Source organism: Sceloporus occidentalis, unplaced genomic scaffold (genome assembly GCF_023333645.1).
Source record: "Sceloporus occidentalis isolate IW3139 unplaced genomic scaffold, rSceOcc1.0.p SCAF_13, whole genome shotgun sequence".
Classification (NCBI taxonomy): Eukaryota; Metazoa; Chordata; class Lepidosauria; order Squamata; family Phrynosomatidae; genus Sceloporus; species Sceloporus occidentalis.
In genome coordinates this window covers 17329193-17347998 of record NW_028316993.1, presented here as the reverse complement: position 1 = coordinate 17347998, position 18806 = coordinate 17329193, and the positions used below count along the sequence as shown (strand labels likewise).

Here is an 18806-nt window from a genome sequence, read left to right as displayed (position 1 = left end):
ACGGTTGCAGCCTCGCTTAGCTTGTGCGTTCTTCCTCATTTGAAGATTTGTCGGTCACCTTGGCCAGACGCCGATGTTGCTTTGCCACACACTGGCCCTGGTTTCCACCTGTGAAATGCTGGAAGGTGTGGGCTAGTGCTGAGCTGTCCATTCCAAAGCATGACTGAGTCCCAGTTTGTATGCAGGCGGTGGGAATAAGAAGAACAATAAAACACTTAGGTCTTAGCTGTTGACAAAACAGAATGAAAGGCAGATGGAAAAGGGAGACAAGAGGCAAAAAGAAAAGTGAAGGAGGAGCATTTGATAGAGGCAGGTTTTTCAGGCCCTTCAAGCATTGCCCTGGCGTTCTCTGTGGAAATCATTTAGCAGAAAGGAGAGCCTTGGCCAGGATCGCTTCTCTCTTTTCTCTTATATTGAGGGTGCAGCTCCCCATAAGAAGCGCGGGGGTCCAGGACTGTTTGGGGAGAAAGGTCCTTTTATGTTGTTGGTGGTGCTGCTATGCCTCCATCCAAATCCGTCTTTGCGGACAGCCTTCCTTTGCATGACAGAGTGGGAAAGGCATTTTGCAAAATCTCTCTCTGATCTACAATGGGAGCTGGGATATAAAAACTTACTTCTGGTGAAGAAACTACCCTCGGTTTATATATGAGGCTACTTGGTGTAGTGGCTTGAGTATCCCTTAGCTGTGTATTCCTGCAAGGCAGGGGTTGGACTAGCTGGCCCTTGTGCTCTCTATGGAGTTTATCCCATGCAGAAACTGAATTTAAACTAGAGAAAAAACCTGCAAAAGCGGGTAGATTTTCTAACGGCGTCGGGGTTAACCCTGAACAAAAGTGGGGGGAAAACACAAAAGCGGGTAGATTTTCAGACAAGGTTTGTGTGAAGGAGAAATAAGGTGACACAAACCCGAACGGAAAGTCACCCAAAACCGGCTCCTTTTTACTTTTGGGAGCTTCTGAAAGTAAAAAGGGGTGCATTTTGGCGATTTTCCATTCGGGTTAACGTTGCGTTATTTCGCCTCTGGTGTAACTGCTGGCCAGTCAGGAAAGGCAGGTCATGACAACAGTGGTGGCCATGGACCTCTTTCCTTTTGGAGAAGGGATGAAGTCTGTAGCCACTGCTGCTGCCACAGACACCAACACCTCCTTTTCCCAGCCCAGCCAAAAGCCCTGTTAGACTGTTGTTATCGTTGTTGCTGCTGCTGTTGTGGTGGTGGTGGTGTACTTTCAAGTCATTTATGACTTGAGCCTATTGTGGGGTTTTCTTGGCAAGATTTGTTCAGAGGAGGCTTGCCATTGCTTTACCTCTGAAGCAGTGTGACTTGCCCAAGATCACCCAGTGGGTTTCCATGGCCCAGCTGGGAACTGAACCCTAGTCTCCAGAGTCCTAGTCCAACACTCAAACCACTATGCCATGCTCGACTTGGAAGGAGTTGCCAAATGCCAGCAGCACCCCATCCCCACCAGTGGGTACAGTTGGATGGACAGCAGAGGTGCCCTGTCTTGTGAAAAGGGGCGGCCGGAGGTGATGGTCTTGGGACAGCCAGTGAGTGACCACCCCACCGGATGGTCATCCCTTTCTGAGGTGTCACCCAGTGTGGTCCACACCTCCGCGTGACCCTATTGATGCCCCTCAACGTCTCATCATTTGCTGTGGCAAACCTCCAAGGAGAAAGAGTTTGGAGCACCTCAACATCCCAGATACCTTCTCTATCACTCTCTTCCCTGTTTCGGCTACATACTCAGACAGGAGTTTGTGTATGCTGCAACTGCATCATGCAATTCGGTGTGTGTTCAATTGCAAAATTTCAGGCCATGAAAACATCTTAAGCGTTTCCTTTTCCCGTGAATGACTCTAGCTAGCCTTTGTGCCTGAAAAGCTGGTAAGCCCTGGGAGTCGCGAGTGAATGTTTTCTTCTGCGTTTGTGTCTTTGGCCCACATTTGCGCACTCGCTGCCCGGTTATACAGTAACAATGTTCTTCCCTTTGTCTGAACCTCCTGCGTCCCACACCCCTCCCCGGACAACAGCAGGACAATTATTAACACTCCACATGCAGATAGGTTAGGAATATGAATATATACATGCGTACATAACACATGCATACATCCATCCGCACTGTCTGCTTCATTTCCCCTGAGCTCTTCCACTTGGAGAGAGGAGCAAGTCAGCGCTCATGTGGAATAGTCAAAATCCCCATGCGTCTAACACTGCATCTGCATTGCAGAAATAATCCACTTTAACTGCCATGGTTCAGTGCTGTGGAATCCTGGGATTTGTAGTCTGTTGTGGCACCAGAGCTCTCTGACAAAGAAGGCTGAATATCTCACAAAACTACAATCCCCAGGACTCCATAGCATTGAGCCATGGCAGGCAAAGCAGTGTCAAACTGGATTATTTCCAAAGTGCGAATGCAACCTTAGACTTCAGAAGGATCAGAAAGAGACACAGCTTGGCCCAAGAGATGCCAGCTTCTCAACTGAGATTTGCGGCTGTGCCTTTAACAGCAGCCTTGCTATTTTCTGCTGTCAAGTTGTCTTTGACTTATGGCGACCATATGAATATGGAGATATCTCCAGCTATCAAGTGTCTTGCTTAGGTCTTGCAAACTCAGGGGGAACATCTACACTCTAGAGATTATAGTTTGACACCAATTTAACTGCCATGGCTCCATCCTAAAAAATCCAGAGATTGGTAGTTTTTGTAAGGCACCAGCAATGCTTTGTCAGAGAAGACCAAAGACTTTGTGAAAATACAAAATTCATATTCCATAGGATGGAGCTACAGCACTTAAAGTGGGGTCAAACTGCATGCTGCAGATGCACCCCTAGGATTCCCAGACATCTCTACTGTGCTCTTATTCTTTTCCTACCACTTTCCATTTTACCCTTTGTTATAACCAGTGAGTCACGCCATTTTGTGATATGTCCAAAGTATGACAGGTTCAATTTAGCCGTCTTCATTTCTTGGGAGAATTCAGGCCTGATCTGCTCTGGGATCTATTTATTTGTCTTTTTAGCAGGTATTGGTAGAATTCTTTGCCAGGACCATGTTTGAAATGAGTTGATTTTCTTTTCGTCAGCTTTCTTCACTGTCCAGCTGTGAGATGCTCAGAGTTTGTGGGAAAGTTTGTCTGGGGCTGGGAAGATTGTTAACGATGCAAAATACTCCTCGCCCATTCGGACTTCATGCAAAGATTTCGTTTTTGCATAGAGGCCTTTGTCCTTTGTCCACTTCTCTGCCGGAGCTAGAGATAAGACACTTCTGAAAATGTTGCAGCCATGGTCATGGGGAACCATTTATTCCCACACTTTTGTAAAAGGAAGGAGACAGAAAAGGGAGATGGGATATATGCAAACTGCATACCTTCGGAGTGTGCTATAAAGATATAACCATGTTAGTCTGGAAAATCAGTCTGCAAAAGGATCTTGTAGCACCTTTGAGGCTGAACGAAAGGAAGACGTTAGCACCTCTATTAATGCTCATGCTACCAACTTCTTTCTTTCAGTGAGTCTCAAAGGTGTGACAAGATCCTTTTGCAGACTGATTTCTGCAAATGTTGAACCCGCCGCGAAGCCAAAGGCAAAGCAAAACACATCCATTCCCAAACTTTTTTTAAAGAGGGGGAACTGGATTATATGCAAAACGTGCTTTCTTTTCCAGACCTAAATGTGTTCTGCTACGTTAACAGCGTGCATAATGTGTAATTTAGTGAGTTTATGAAATTGCACAATTTGGCAGATTGGTGAAATTTACATCCCGTGCATGTTTACTCAGGCTTTCCATCGAGACGTCATGCGATGCGCTTCCTTCTGTGGGCCTGAGAGTTGAGGTTTCATGTATAATGGTCATTTAAGGGAAAAGGTGAAAAGATTTGGCTGAAAGGGCAGGGACCTGCTTCAGAAACCCAGCAGAGGAGGGATGTTCGCTGAAGGTCTTCAGACTATTTTAGAAGTCCTGGAGGAACCCATTCAAACAAGACCAGAGCCTCCGCTGTCCCTATGGGCTACGTTCATAAAATATCCAGGAACTGGAGCAGGCAAAGAATGCCTCCCTGGATGCCCTACGGGTCAAAAATATTTTGGAGCCCTCTTTGGTATTGTTTTGTTTTGGGGTTTTGCTCCAGAATGTCCCCAAATGCACTCCAGGGAGCATGGAGGGCATTTCCTTGCCAAATCGAAAGACCTTGGAAGGTATGCATGTGCCTTGAAGGTGATCTGCTACCATTTGGATCATAGTTAGCCATCCTTGGCTAGGCAGTTGGGTGAAGAAGATGCCGCATTTGCAAAGAAATCCCTTTCTGGAAGCCATGGAAAAGCAGGCAGCCATTGCCCACATCTGCTCTGAGCTCAGGTTTCCACTGATTCCCCACATCTGATTAATGATGCCATGCGCCAAAGTGTGTGCGCAATTGGGGAGGCTGACGCAAGCTGTCCAGCTGCTGCTTTCTTTCTCTTTTTGCTCTTTGCAACGTTCTCCTCCAATGAGTTAGTTAAAAGTTCACCCAAGACCACTTGGGTGCCCGCATCCCAACCTTCCTCTAATATAACCCAGTTCTCCATTCACTTTAAACTGATGCCCAAAGGAGAGGAGGTCCCAGGATGCCGTAGATCCATCCATGGCACCTAAAGTGTTGCCAAAACGTCATTCTTCCTGCAGTGCAAGCACTCTGCACCTCGCTTGGTGAACTGCCTTGCCCTGCACTCTTCTTCCCTTGGCTTCTGCCTCCCACCAAGTTCCTTGCTGCAATTACGCCTTATTTCTTGCCACGGATCATGATGCATGTTCCACACGTCTCCAAATAATGAGGGCAATCAGGGCTCAGATTGTCTTTCGCAGATGCTCCCTTCTTCCTTCAACCCCCATTCCACCAAGAACTGAAGTTTTGGCTGTTTCCGAGAATTTAAATGTCCTGTAGGGATGCAGAAATAATCCGTATCATTGGAATAATAACTGCCTTGGTTCAATGCTATGGCATTCTGTAGTTTGTCATGGCACCAGACCTCTCCGACAGAGAAGGCTAAATATCTCACAGAATGCAATTTCCAGAAATCTAAAGCATTGAGCCATGGCAGATGAAGTGGTGTCAACCTGGATTATTTCTATAGTGCAGATACAGCCTTAAATCTGTCATGGAGAGGCCGTAATGGATGAGATGCTTTAAAACTTGACTGCCTTATAAACATATAAATGCAGCCAATCGATGGCATTGAAACTCTGGGAATCCACCTAGAACCACAGGGTTTTTTAAAACCTGGTCTCACTGTTAGATATGTATCACTAATTTCAAAGCCATCCAGAAAGTTATTTCCATTTTAAAGTTTCCAAGGAATGGACTGAATGCAATTGTGAGAATTGCAGTCCAAAGCAATATAGTGCATCCAAGCTCTAAATATTGTACATCCAAATGTGTAGAAATGTACGGATTTCTCTGTCTGTCTGTCTCTCTCCTATTTTGTTCCAAGAAGCCTTTCCCTTTGTAGCAATTGCTTTGGTGTTCCTCGTGTGCATTTTAACTTTCCTGCTTTGGTGCTTTCCAAATGCACTTAAGTTAGTTGGACCACACCAAAGTGAACTGAGAAGCATGATGCAGTTAGTCTTGAATTCCCCCCCCCCCCCAAAAGCTGCTGATTGCTCATGGTTGGAAATATTCTTATGGAGAGAACTAGAATATGGAAGGTTTATATTTGCTACCTGCGCTGAACCTGGACTTTTAATGGGGGATGGCGAGCGCCTGCTGTTTCCGGCGTCCTGTTTTCAAACTGGTGAGACCCAGCTTTCCTCCGACCGGCTTGTGTCTGCGTTTGTTCTTTGCCCTTTAGAGCTTGGCGGGAACATTTCCAGGGAATCTTGTTCGAAAGGAAGGGGGTCCCGCTGACCTTCAGTTCCACAGAGGGATTAAGGACCCAGAAAGGTTAGCATTAAATTTTCAGGAGGGTTTTTGGGGAGAAACTCAACACCCGGCGCTTGGCAAAGTGAATTAATTACAGAATTAAACGCTCGCACAGACCTGGGTTCGATTCCCAGCTTGGCCAAGGAAGCCCATTGGGAGACCTTAGGCAAGTCACACTCTCTCAGCCAAAGAAGAAGAGAAAAGCAAACCACTTCTGAACAAACCTTGCTAAGAAAACCTTATGATAGGTTCATCTTATGGTCACCCTAAGTCAGAAAGGACTTGAAGGCATACAACGACAGCAGCGACAAAACATGATGGTTAAAGCCTTATAAGCTCCCTGGGACTAGACTCCCTGAGCAACCCCAATGCCCCAATATAAACCTCTGCCAGAGCATTTTGTTCTGTCCTTGGGTCCTTGCTTTGTCTTGTCCTCAAGATATGGACTTTTGAATCGTGCCGCCCAAGGCCTGGAACAGCCTTCCAAGGGCAAACCAACAAAAGATCCTTGCGCACCTTTTAAGACAAACACTGGTTTACTTTTGCACAACTTTTCGGTGGCTTACAGCCTCAGAGCACAATCTTGCAGCTTAAGGGACTTGCATTTTAGGAATACCTTCCAACATTTCACGGGTGAAAACGGAAACATGCATCCATCCAAGCCTGTCATATATGGCCGAAGTTATCTATAAGGATGAACAGACAAGCAAGGAGAGGCTGCAGCAGTTTGCTTTTGCCTGAGCCTCCTGGGAAGAATAAGACTCTGCCTCTCCTTTCTTCCCTGATAAGTTAATGGAGTGCAAGCGGCTTTTGCCCTTTCACCTCACTTTGCAGCAACTGAAGTCAGCTGAAGGCAAAAGAAGAAAGTGGGAGGAAGAAAGAGAAAGCGGGGCGTTTTAAAAGCAGCTGGAAAAGTGGGATGGCAGAGGATTAATTGGGATTGTCCCTATCAAATTGGGAACAGTTGGAAGGTATGTATATGCACACATTGTACATAGTTAAAGGTGGAATAAGGACAACACTGGATGGGGAAAGCAACAATTATATTCTTCACACTGGCTATAAACAATTAACGCGAACATGATGGCAGTATGCAAAGTTGTTAACACATCATGATAAGGGTCTGTTATCCACTTTTAATGTGATTTTTCATGAGTTTATTACCTCTCAAGTAGTAAAGCAATCAAGAAAGTGTTTGCATTTTCCAGTTGTGTCAAACTCTGTATCGTTCCTTTCTGTGTCCCTTTGAGACAAACAGTAAAGACAATTTCCCAACAGCCGGACCGCTTGCAATATTCTTCTCAACAAGAAGACTTTTCATTGCTGCAGTTTTCCAGTTTTAACCATTGCTTAACGTCTCTTTGGATTATGCACACTTTTACAGAGGTTTCTTTTTAAACTTTAAAGAGGTTATATCAATGGCCTTGGTTACCTTATTGCAAGACATAAACCGTACCCTCTAGCAAACTGTGGGTTGGAGAGGACTGGGGGGCATTTAACAACAACAACAACAGCGGTTCACAAATCAATACTGGGAAATGTGTGGTGAAGCAACATCAGACTGTGGTCAAGATGACCAAAGTTGTACATAAGGAAGAGTGGGCAAACTAGGAGTGATTGCAGCAGGTTGATTTTGCCTAAGGCTGTTGAGAAGGGCAAGATTTTGCCCTCTTCCTCTCCTCTCTCTGATAATTTAATTGAGCGCAAAGTACTTTTGCATTTTGAATGCATTATTTAGCCATTGAAGCAAGAGGAGGCAAGAGAAACCAAGTTGCTTTATAAAAGTGGGATGGCAGGGGGTTAATCTGGAATAGTCTTCTGTCGCTCCACTTTCTGAGATGCTTTTAAAGAGTCCCAGTTTCTCCCTCCTCCTTCCACTTTGTCCTCAGCTTACTTCAGTTGCTGCAAACTGAGTTCAAATTGCAAAGTAGATTGCGTTCAAATAACCTATGGGAAAAATGAGAGGAAGGGGTGAAACCTTACCCTTCCCAGTTGGCTCAAGTAAATGCAAACTGCTGCAGCCTTTCCTAGCTTTGGCTCTACCTACTTCATAAATGTCTGCCTTCTTGACAACACTCTGATGTTGTTTGGCCACATAAATCCCAGTTTTAATCTGTGAAATATTGGACAGTATATGGGTTGGTGGTGTTGGTGGTGATGGGTCTGAACCATGAGAAATTCATCTCAGGTATGCAAACAAGGGCACTTAAATGGCAGGAATTTTGTAGTGTCCAGTGCAAAAGGCAAGAGGTCTACCAATGACCTCTCTGAAAAACCGCCCCAGAACCAGACCTGCAATTTGGCTTGGAGTCCAATTTAGCAATTTATTAAAGTGGAACTGTCAAGACTCAATCTTTCTTTGGAAAGGTTTTCTCAATTCAGGGCAGAGTTAGGTTGCGGGAGGGCGAGTAGGTATTGCTTAGCCACAATGTTGGGTTTTAATTCTCTTCCTCGCCTTCCTTCGTATTCATTCCTAGGTTTGAAGAAGAGTCTTCCTCCAAAGCCTTGGAATCTGACACCTGTATTTTATTTTATTTTTTAATTTTTCTTCCAAATTTCTCAGCTAAAGGAATGTTTACAGAGCGCACCGAATGGACTCCTGGAGCAGCCAATGTCTTTACCCTGATTTAACGTTTGAACCATATAGTATTATATTTTAAAAAAGACTCCTTTTTTTAATAACGAGAATATTTAATATTTATTCTTGCTGCTCTTTTTTTATTTTTGCAAGGAGAGCAACAGACTGACTCAAAAAAGATCTTAGGAACGGAGCGGAAAGTCAGAACTGGGTTCGGAGAGCTTTATTTTGGGCTTTCCTTCGGACGGAAGAAGAAAGGCTAGTTTGCGGTGTAGAAAAAGGGGAAAAGCTGAAAGGCTGCGCCAGGATTGTCTGGTTTCTAGAAAAGGCAGGTCCTTTTCCTACACAAGTGCCAGGGATGAACTCTTTTTTTACATGCTGTTTTTAAAGACCTCTTTTTTAAAAGAACAAAACTATTGACTCTTTTGGGAGGCTCTTCTCTTCAGTTCACTGCATTTCTTCCTTCGCGCTTTGAAGGGAAGACACTCCAGCCTTTCTTTCGGTCGGTGCAAAGGTGTAAAAAAAGATAATACAGACCTCCACAATAGGAAATTAAAATGTATTGAATTTTATTTCCGTCCTGACGTTTGATCCCAAGAGACCCACAAGGCAGCTTATGGCAAAATTAAATAAGTAAAACCCAGCTCACGTTCACTGTCAAACCATATGGGTTGTAAAGAAACAACCAGGAGACGAAATGTAAGATGTGCCTTCTTCGATTGTTAAAGGTGTTTTTTCCCAAGGTGTAGTCATTCTACTTTTTCACCATGATGGGACGGCATTTATACACAACCTCTTGTCGTTTTTGCTGTTGTTATTGTTGTTGTGTGACTTCAAGTCATTTCTGACTGTAACCTATTGGTCTGCTCCAAAGGTCGGGTGCAACATATAAAGATATTGCAAACAGCTCAGGTTTGGCCCTAACCTAACATTCTTGGATAGATCAGTCTTTTAAAAACACATCACCATCAAATAGACCTTAATATGGTTTATACAACAACTTGGGTTAACTTTGTAGGCACCTCACAATTTTTAAAACACACTTTGAGAGACTGGCTTAAGTTCTTTGGTTGCATACAAAACAGTGATTTGGTGCTTCAGATAGTAGCGAAAGTCTACCTTTAAAAAGTCATGGTGGGTATTTTAATGCCAGGAAGGAAGGAAGCCTGGCTGGCTTTCAGGGACTGAAACTAAATCATCTCATATTTCCAGTCATGGCATCCCTTTCCGTTTAATTATAGTTTGTAAAAATATAAGATTGGAACTTGCAGCCCTGGATCCTAACACTAAGAGAAATATTACAAGGTGGGCAAACCGTTCTTGTTACTTTAAAATTGTGTTTAATGCAGGCACTCCATTTTTAAAAACCAAGAAATAAATAATGCAAGGAATTATTGTATGCAGAAAATCCCAACCCTGCTGGAGATAACTTTATATTCATATTTATGTTGTATATGCTGTATATTTATAAGTATCATGTTTATCTATCTCCCCCAACCTCTGTAACTTTTCTCAATCTCTCTTTTTTTTAACGTATGGTCCTTTCTCTGAAAAAGAAAGTTATATAAAATATCTATTTTGCTCATGAAAACCACTCTGATGCTGTTTTCTTGCTTGGCTCGTTTTGACACAGTAGAGGTAAGGTTTGAAATGGCATTTGCCCTTATATATGTGCAAACAGGTTTGTTTTGTGAAGTCGAAGAGCTCTGGTGCCTCCCCAAACGACAAATCCCAGGACTCAACAAGGTGAAGTCCTAGCCACTAAACTGGAATCACAACTGCACAGTGTGAAAGGGTCCAATATTCAACCAGGTATACCTGAGCAGAGGGGGTCCCCCTGTTCAAAATTAATTCTCTGTTTGGCTTTCTGAAACCTTTCTCCTCTTTTTCCTTTGCCTTCCCCAGAGGGCCTGCTCTCCCTGAACTAAACCAAGCAAAGTGTTAATGGGGAAACCATAAGGTCAGGGAGGCAAGTGTGAAAGCCACTGAGCTGCCAACCCTGGGGCAACTCTTTACAAGCAGCTGTCAACACAAGAAAATGTTGGAAAAGAGCATGCCCCGGGGTGTCTTGCCATCTTAGAAATGGGTTTGCCAGTAGCCAGGATGTTGGTCGTTCCTAAGAAAGGAGTTTCATTTTTAACATCAGAGTCATAGATCCAGTAAAAAGCAACTGTTTTTGCTGGCTGCTACAGGCCAAAATAAAGCATCACACCCCAAGTTAAGAAGAAAACACCATTCCACTGGGGGGGGGGGGGGGAATTAAATCCAAAATCAGTTGGTTGGTTGCATCACTCTCCCAGGTGAAGGCCACCTCAGCCAAAGAAAGGGATGCCCCAGAGAGATCCAAAGCACCAACAGCTGGAAGAATAAAACCCAGAAGGATCAGGTCCCACCTGCTTCATGGATTTTGCTGTGAGGCCCTGGGGAAAAGTCACAAATCTCTTAGCTGCAGCCTGACAAAGGGGAGTGCAAAGACCCTACAAATAATTCAGATACTTAAGATGTCATTGGTAGTTGCTTTTGCTTGCCTCCAAGTCCTTTCTGACTTATGGTGACCCTAAGGCAAACCTATCTCAGGGTTTTCTTGCCAGGTTTCTGGAGAGAAGATTTGCCACTGCCATGTTCTGAGCTGAGAGAGTGTGACTTGTCTAAAGTCACCCAGTGGGTTTTCACGGCTGAGCCAGGATGCCAACCTTGGTCTCCAGAGTCCTAGGGTCCAAAACACATTGCAGAAATAATCCAATCTGAGACGGCTTTAACTGCCTTGGCTCAATGCTAAGGGATTCTAGGAACTACAGTTTTGCGAGACATGTCAGATTGCTCTGGGGCCACAATAAATAACCCATTGTTGTGATTCGCAGAGACCTCAAAGAAGAAACTAAGGCCCCATACAGACTGCCAAAATAAAGCTGCTTCGGGTCACTTTGGACATATGCTGTTTAACTGATGCAAGCGTCCTAAGAGTCCAGAAGCTGCTCCAAAGCTGTGCTCCAGTCCTTAGGACTGGATCGTGACGGCTTCTGGACTTTTAGGACACATGCATCATTTAAACAGCATACGTCCAAAGTGACCCGAAGCAGCTTTATTTTGGCCTGTCTGTATGGGGCCTAAAAAGTCAAAGGATTCCCTAGCATTGAGCCAAGATAGTTAAAGTGGTCCCAAACTGGTTTATTTCTGCGATATGTTTTGGACCATGCATCACGAACCCCTTCCTCCACCTGCCCTTCAAGACAGGGCCAAAACAGAGGAGCAGGGCCTGGTATAAACCAGATAGAATATTCCTTGCTCTGGATTCCATCTCCCTGGAGATTCCCAGCTTTCCAATATGATTTCATAGCCAGGCCTTCTGAGTTTGAGCAGACTCAGAGGCCAGGCTAACTTGGCACCATGCCTGGCGTGAGTGGGTCCCGGAGGGGGGGGAGAAGGAGGGGGAGAGAGGGCAAGCAGGGGGGGGGCTTGGGGGCTGTGTGGCTGACATCCCAAGTTCCTTGGCTGTTTTTCCTCTCCTTGGCAGTGGTTGAAGAAGAAGGCCCAGGGAAATGGCCAGAGCCCTTCTGAGTCTATTTGCGAGGAGAAAGTCCAGTCTAAGGGCGTAAGTTTCCTTGCAAACGGCCCAATGTCTGAGCCTTTTGGGGGGACAGTCCCTCTGAAAGCATCCAGGTTTCGTGGCTGATGACTTCCAAGGTTTTCTTTCCCTGTTCTAGAAGACGGGGAAATGGGGTCAAAAATTCTTTGCCTGGTGTACTTATCCTGGTCCAACCAAGAAGCCCCCCGAACCCTCTCACAAAAGCAAGGAGGAAGAAGCCTCTGCAACCAGGTAAGGCCCTGCTTGCAGTGGAGTCTCCAGGGCTGCAGATGCCTGAGCCTGGGCCCAGAGCTCTGACCTCTCCTTGCCAGTCTGGCAGTCTTCTTCCCAGAAAGGTAAGAAGGAGGAGGGAAGGTCACAGCTTGGCATCATGGCCAGGGACCTGCCTCTCTTTCTTTCTTTCCTACCTCCTTTTGCCTTTCATGTTCTATTTCCTTACATTTCAGCTATCCGGAGAAAGGAGACAGCCTTAGCCCATCCCGGCCGACTGGCAAGAAGAAAACCAACCCTACAGGAGTATGTTCTCTTTGAGCCTTTGGGGGGGACAGTCCCCCTGAAAGCAATCAATTGTGGTGGACGAGGGGGGGGTTTCTCTCATTTCTCTCTTTCCATTGCAGTGGTCGAAAAAAGTGAGACAAGGGCTCACTGACGGATGGAGGTACCTTACGAAACGTAAGAATCGCAACAGGGAGCAAACTCCACGAAACAAGCAAGCAGAGTCTTCTGTGAAAAGCAAAAAGAAATATAGGTCTTCTACTATGTAAGCTAATTTATTTCCTCCCCTGCCCTCTTTGGCCGTTCTGGTTTTGTGCCTTTCTGACTTATGGCTGAGTGTGACTTTGCCTAACTTCCTATGGGAAGGACATTTTAAAGAATTTTGAACAGGTTTTCTGTAATGTTTCCTCCTTTTATTAATTTTATTAATCAAAATCTCCCGATTTCAGTGTTCCAGAGAGAGATGCATCTCTCAATGTGGAACAGCCGTCTTCCTCTGACCCAGTAAGTACAAATGAGAATACTGAAGGACCACAGCCTCTTACATAGTTAGGGATGTCTAAATTCATTCTATGTTTCCTTCTTAGAGTTCTGTGCCATTGGAAGTCAATGAAGATCTCAGTCACTCAGACAGGTAGCTATGTATATTCAACCTTTGCATGTTGAAAACCACAACAGAATGTTTTCTTGGATGGCGCTACATCCAAGCTTGCAACATACTTTTAGAAGTGTTTTTCAAAGGTCTGTCTTCTCCAGGCTCAATAGGAAGCCCTGTATGTGGAGAAATGTTTATGAAATGTAACCTTCCTCCTTTTATTAATCAAAGCCCCTCCTTTTCAGCCTTCCACTGGGAGACAATGACTCAACCGCTGATCACGACAGATCTCGCAGTCCAATGGAAAACACGATATTAGTCCCAGTGAGTATTCATGAGCTTGCTTACAGACCACGGGTTCTTATTAGAGCTGTCTAAACTCATACTGCCTTTTTCTGTCTTAGAGTCTGCCACTGGAAGGCAATGCAACCACAGACAGGGCACAGGCCATAGAAGACAGGTGATTTAAAACCAGAACAGAATGGCTTTCAGGGGGGGGATACCTGTCTTTCCCCCCGGCTGAACTTCTGTTGTCCCTTTTCTCTTCACAGGCCCCAGACAGAATCAGCAGGGAACACGCCATGCGATTCCAGCGCAAACATCTCACAGGTCTGCCCCTTCTCTGGGAACGGTGATTAGGTCAGGGCCAAGCAAAAGTCATCCCCTTGCTTGGACTGAATAACTTCTTTCCCTGTTATTTATAGGATTCTGATGTCGAATTGGATTCGTCCGACTTGGAGAGGTAATTGAAATCAAAGCTGGTTTTAGAAGTGTTTTTCAAAGGTTCTGTCTTAATGTGATTCCCTGGAGCTAGTATCAATTGCTGCATGCTTAGTCTCTGGAGAGCAGAACACATGCTTTCTCCAGCCTTGGGTTTGTAGAAATGTTTATGAAATGTAACCTTCCTCCTTTTATTAATCAAAGCCTCTCCTTTTCAGACTTCCACTGGGAGACAATGACTCAACCGCTGATCACGACAGATCTCGCAGTCCAATGGAAAACACGATATTAGTCCCAGTGAGTATTCATGAGCTTGCTTACAGACCACGGGTTCTTATTAGAGCTGTCTAAACTCATACTGCCTTTTTCTGTCTTAGAGTCTGCCACTGGAAGGCAATGCAACCACAGACAGGGCACAGGCCATAGAAGACAGGTGATTTAAAACCAGAACAGAATGGCTTTCAGGGGGGGATACCTGCCTTTTCCCCCGGCTGAACTTCTGTCGTCCCTTTTCTCTTCACAGGCCCCAGACAGAATCAGCAGGGAACACGCCATGCGATTCCAGCGCAAACATCTCACAGGTCTGCTGCCTCTTCTCTGGGAACGGTGATTAGGTCAGGGCCAAGCAAAAGTCATCCCGTTGCTTGGACTGAATAACTTCTTTCCCTGTTATTTATAGGATTCTGATGTCGAATTGGATTCGTCCGACTTGGAGAGGTAATTGAAATCAAAGCTGGTTTTAGAAGTGTTTTTCAAAGGTTCTGTCTTAGTGTGATTCCCTGGAGCTAGTATCAATTGCTGCATGCTTAGTCTCTGGAGAGCAGAACACATGCTTTCTCCAGCCTTGGGTTTGTAGAAATGTTTATGAAATGTAACCTTCCTCCTTTTATTAATCAAAGCCTCTCCTTTTCAGACTTCCACTGGGAGACAACGGCTCTGCTAGTCCAGTGGAAAACACAGTCCTAGATTCTGATGACAATTTGGATAATTCGTCTGATTGCGAAAGGTAACTCAAATCAAAGCTGGCGGTTTTCTTGGATGACGGTACATCCAAGCTTGCAACATAGTTTTAGAAGTGTTTTTCAAAGGTCTGTCTTAGTGTGACTGCATGTGTTATTGTGAACACACTTGCAGTCAGAATGTCCATCCTTATGTTGAGGTCGAATCTCTTTTCCAGAAGCTGGTATCCATTGCTGCATGTTTAGTCTCTGGAGAGCGAAGCACAAGCTTTCTTCAGCCTCAATAGGAAGCCCTGTATGTGGAGAAATGTTTATGAAATGTAACCTTCCTCCTTTTATTAATCAAAGCCTCTCCTTTTCAGCCGTCCACTGGGAGACAATGACTCAATGGCTGATCACGAGACATCTCCAAGTCCAATGGAAAACACAGTCCTAGATTCTGATGACAATTCGTCTGATTGCGAAAGGTAAACGCTTCTCAACTGGGAGGGGCTGAAAGTACCATTATTTTAGATGCTATTGCTGGTGGGTGCCCTGAGTTCCCCCAAAAGGTGCCCTTTGTCTTGTTTTTCCTCTGACTGTTGAGAAACCATCCCTGCCAACTCAGGGCTCCCTCCTGCCCTTGCCTTTCATTAGATAATCAACAAATAATTAAACATCTGGTGCTATCACTCGCAATGTCAGCTCTCTGTTCTTCTTCTACAGCTGCCTCAACGAAGAGGAATGTACCCTGAATACTTGGCAGCGTTCACCATTTGCACCACTGCATGTAAGGCACCAGAAGAAGACTACCAGGATGGCATCTTCTGGGCGCCATAGACCTAATTCCTCCCCACAATCTTTTTCTTCTTCCCATACAGACGAAAACAGGATTTCACGACATGTGTAATGGCTTCCGCAGTTTTCACCCTGAAGCGGCTATGCTTATCGCATCTGGTTTAGCCGAAAATCACCTGGACCTGTTTTTTGAACACGTTCTTGAAACAGGACAAGGGTAGATGCTTGGTTTTTCTTCTCCTCTTCTCAACACACAGCCCTGGGGTCCTCAGTTCCCCCTTTCTGGGTTTGAAAGCTCAGTAAGAATTTCTTCTCTTGGCAGGGTTTGTTTTGAATTACTCTCGTGCGTGGTTATGTCACCCGAGTGTGACTTTACACATGTAATACACCTCCTGATACGATACGTAGGTCGGCCGCCGTACGGTTTTCTTGTGGATGAAACAAAAAAGCTTGAGATGAAGGTAAGGAGATCTCTTCTTCAGAAGGCCTTGTCCTGATGGGCATCAAGAGCTCTCTCTCCTTTGATTTAGCCCAGGGCGGTTTTCTCTCCCCAGGTATTGGCAATTAGAATTATTGCGTTCCTCGTGGCCAACGTAGAAGAAACTGAAAGCCTAGACAATTGGATCACCGAATTCAATATCATTTTTTCAAATTTCCTGTCGGCACAAATCCTGAGACCTAACAAGACGATGACAGAGGGCCACATGACCATTAAGTAAGATGTGTCTCTTCCTTCTTTCTGGGGACAGAGTGGTCAGTGGTTTCCATTCTACTTGATGAAGATAGACATAGGATTATAAACATACAAGCTTTTCTGTCAGGCTAAGGACTTAGTGATGTGACAACTGTTGTCTTTTCTCTTCAGGGAGACCGCTACTGCTATTGAAATCCTGGAGAAGAGATGGGGCTTACAGCAGGAGATTTTTGATGAATACTGTGGCTGATCAGGTGATTTTTTGGGGGGAGAATGCCCACTTGGAATATTACAGTGTTCAAAAGGCAAGATGGTCAAGTCAAAACAACCAACAAGTACTTCTTCTTTTCTTTTCCAGGCAAACAATCGCTTCCAGGAATGCCATGATCTCAAGGGAAGATCCAGGTTTCCAGACTGCCAGAGAGAACTCTAGTGGAGAAGTTCACCAGAACGCCTGAACGTCCCTCTAAGGACTGTCTGCTGGGTCTGGGAGGAGAAAGATGGCATCACATGCACAGATATACAGTCGTCCCTCCAAATTCGCGGAGTAACTGTTCCGGGACACACCCCCCCCACATATTTGAAAATTAAGGGATATTCAAGCCCCCCTCCTTCCCAGCATTTTGGCTGGGAGGATATGGAAAGGAAAGCCCATCTCCTGGTGTCAGTACACACTGCTCCAAATATAGTCATCCCTCCAAATTTGCGGGTTTGGAACTCACGGTTCCGATTAACCCGAGCTTGCTGTTTCCCCCACTCCCTTCCATCCCCTCCCTCCTGATTTCACCCCCCAATGAGCCTGGTGTGGCCTTGGGGGCTGGAAGTGAGCCCGGGGGGGTGGGGGGAGGCAGGCAGTCTGCATCCCATTGGAAACAGCCACGTTCCCACCTTGCTGTCTTGGGGGTGTATTCCATGTTGCCTCTCATTCAGTCACCCTGGGAATGGGACACAGATGGGAAACATCTCCCCCACCTCCATCCTTTCCATCCAAGGCAGTGAGGGACACAGATGGGAAGGAAGTGGGGAACCCACAATAATGATGATGATGATGATATTTTATTTATATCCCGCCTCTCCAATTGGATTGACGCAGCTTACAGCAAGGGTAAAAAATGCAATACAGAATAAAATCCATTATTATTATTATTATTATTATTATTATTATTATTATTATTATTATTCCTTCCTCCCACACAACAACTTAATATTCCCAAATACAGTGCGCCCACCCCCATCCTTTCCATCCAAGGCAGTGAGAGGGAGCAATGGAGGGGGGGATGAGGGAGGATGGCAGGAAAGATGCTTTATAGAAACCTGGCTGGGAGACAACAGTGTCATAACCTGGGCACAGTCCCTCCCAGCCAGGTATTCTGCCAGTGGGCAGCTAAGGGGAAGTGGGCGAGGGGTGGAGTGGCCTTGGTCTACAGAAACAATCCTAGGACCCAAACAGACAAGCCAAGATAAAACTGCTTCAGGTCACTTTGGAGGTCTTCTGGTGGCACAGTGGTTAATGTCTGTACTGCAGCCACTTACTCAAAACCATAAGGTTGTGAGTTCAATACCAGCAAAAGGGCTCAAGCTCAACTCAGGCTTGAATTCTTCCGAGGCGGTCGCTAAAATGAGTCCCCAGATTGTTGTGGACAATTAGCTTACAGTTGTAAACCACTTAGACACTGTTAGGTCAGTCTGAAATGGTATATTAATGAAGCTGTTTGTTTTTCTTTTTTGTTTAAATGATGCATGTCTCCTAAGAGGCTGGAAGCTGTGCTAAAGCCATACTACAATCCTAAGGACTGGAGTGCAGCTTCCAGCCTCTTAAGATGCCTTAGGACCGGAGTGTGGCTTTAGCGTGGCTTCCGACCTCTTAGGACACAAGCATCATTTAAACAGCATACCTCCAAAGTGACCCGAAGCAGCTTTATTTTGGCCTGTCTGTTCGGGCCCTTACTTTTCCCAGGATACCTGGTCCGGAAAACAGATCACTTTGAGTGTATGTACCTAAGGATAGTTTGGGGATTCTGTTGGCAGACCGTCCACCTTGTTGTCCAGCAGACTCCCTAACCGAGCTGACACAACTGGCCTCAGGGTTGGTGTTAGAGTCGCCTAGGCTGTTAGTCCCGGGCCACTCCAACATCCCACTTGAGCCCAGTTTGACAAAGCTAGCAAGTGCAGCTCAGGAGTTCATGGTATCCATGGCAGACGTGGGCCCATCCCAGTTAGCCTCTGGGCCCACACATTGTGTAGGTCATGCTCTCGAGATGGTCTTCACTATGGGACAGGCGTATCCGTGGGCAAGGCAATTAATATCACCCCACTGTCATGGACGGATCGCTTCCTGGTCAAGGCTGGACTGAAGGCTACTGTTTGCCCAGTCGGGGGTGGAGGACCTATTAAAATGGTCTGCCCATGAAGGCTACTGGAACCAATAGGATTCCAGAAAGCCCTAGAGGGTTTAATGGTAGGTAGCCCCAGTGATTCTGTCGAAGCCTTGGTTCACACTTGGAACACTGA

General features: G+C 45.4%; 2 protein-coding genes and 1 long non-coding RNA gene across 5 annotated transcripts in view; 2 read left to right on the top strand and 1 right to left on the bottom strand.

Moving 5' to 3' along the window:
* The window catches only part of LOC149305105 (uncharacterized), a 36510-nt gene that overhangs the window by 12779 nt on the left and 4925 nt on the right, over positions 1–18806 (bottom strand). The window lies entirely within an intron of this gene.
* Positions 8676–13188, top strand: LOC149305107 (uncharacterized). The gene is made up of 5 exons (XM_089478420.1): positions 8676–10107; positions 11984–12061; positions 12174–12286; positions 12502–12571; positions 13138–13188. Exons 1-5 carry the CDS (start codon positions 10054–10056, stop codon positions 13186–13188), a joined length of 366 nt encoding a protein of 121 aa, XP_089334546.1. The 5' UTR covers positions 8676–10053.
* Positions 12894–17354, top strand: LOC149305106 (uncharacterized). Of its 3 annotated transcripts, XM_089478384.1 has the most exons (18): positions 12894–13054; positions 13138–13184; positions 13391–13469; positions 13550–13605; positions 13697–13754; positions 13850–13887; positions 14084–14162; positions 14243–14298; positions 14389–14446; positions 14545–14582; positions 14779–14871; positions 15187–15291; positions 15530–15593; positions 15685–15818; positions 15924–16062; positions 16156–16316; positions 16467–16549; positions 16654–17354. In XM_089478384.1, exons 3-17 carry the CDS (start codon positions 13446–13448, stop codon positions 16543–16545), a joined length of 1182 nt encoding a protein of 393 aa, XP_089334510.1. In that variant the 5' UTR covers positions 12894–13054; positions 13138–13184; positions 13391–13445; the 3' UTR covers positions 16546–16549; positions 16654–17354. The 3 variants fall into 3 exon arrangements, with proteins under 3 accessions (XP_089334510.1, XP_089334511.1, XP_089334512.1); XM_089478385.1 differs by having other exon boundaries at positions 12894–13184; XM_089478386.1 differs by lacking the exons at positions 12894–13054; positions 13138–13184 and having other exon boundaries at positions 13323–13469.

Excerpts from the sequence above, each read along its gene's own strand:
- LOC149305107 (XM_089478420.1), top strand. The coding sequence starts at position 10,054 with ATGAAAACCACTCTGATGCTGTTTTCTTGCTTGGCTCGTTTTGACACA. Across the intron at positions 12,062-12,173 it reads AGAAAGTCCAGTCTAAGGGC|AAGACGGGGAAATGGGGTCA; the intron begins GTAAGTTTCCTT and ends TCCCTGTTCTAG. Across the intron at positions 12,287-12,501 it reads GAAGAAGCCTCTGCAACCAG|CTATCCGGAGAAAGGAGACA; the intron begins GTAAGGCCCTGC and ends CTTACATTTCAG.
- LOC149305106 (XM_089478384.1), top strand. The coding sequence starts at position 13,446 with ATGGAAAACACGATATTAGTCCCA. Across the intron at positions 15,292-15,529 it reads AATTCGTCTGATTGCGAAAG|CTGCCTCAACGAAGAGGAAT; the intron begins GTAAACGCTTCT and ends CTTCTTCTACAG. Across the intron at positions 15,594-15,684 it reads CACCATTTGCACCACTGCAT|ACGAAAACAGGATTTCACGA; the intron begins GTAAGGCACCAG and ends CTTCCCATACAG.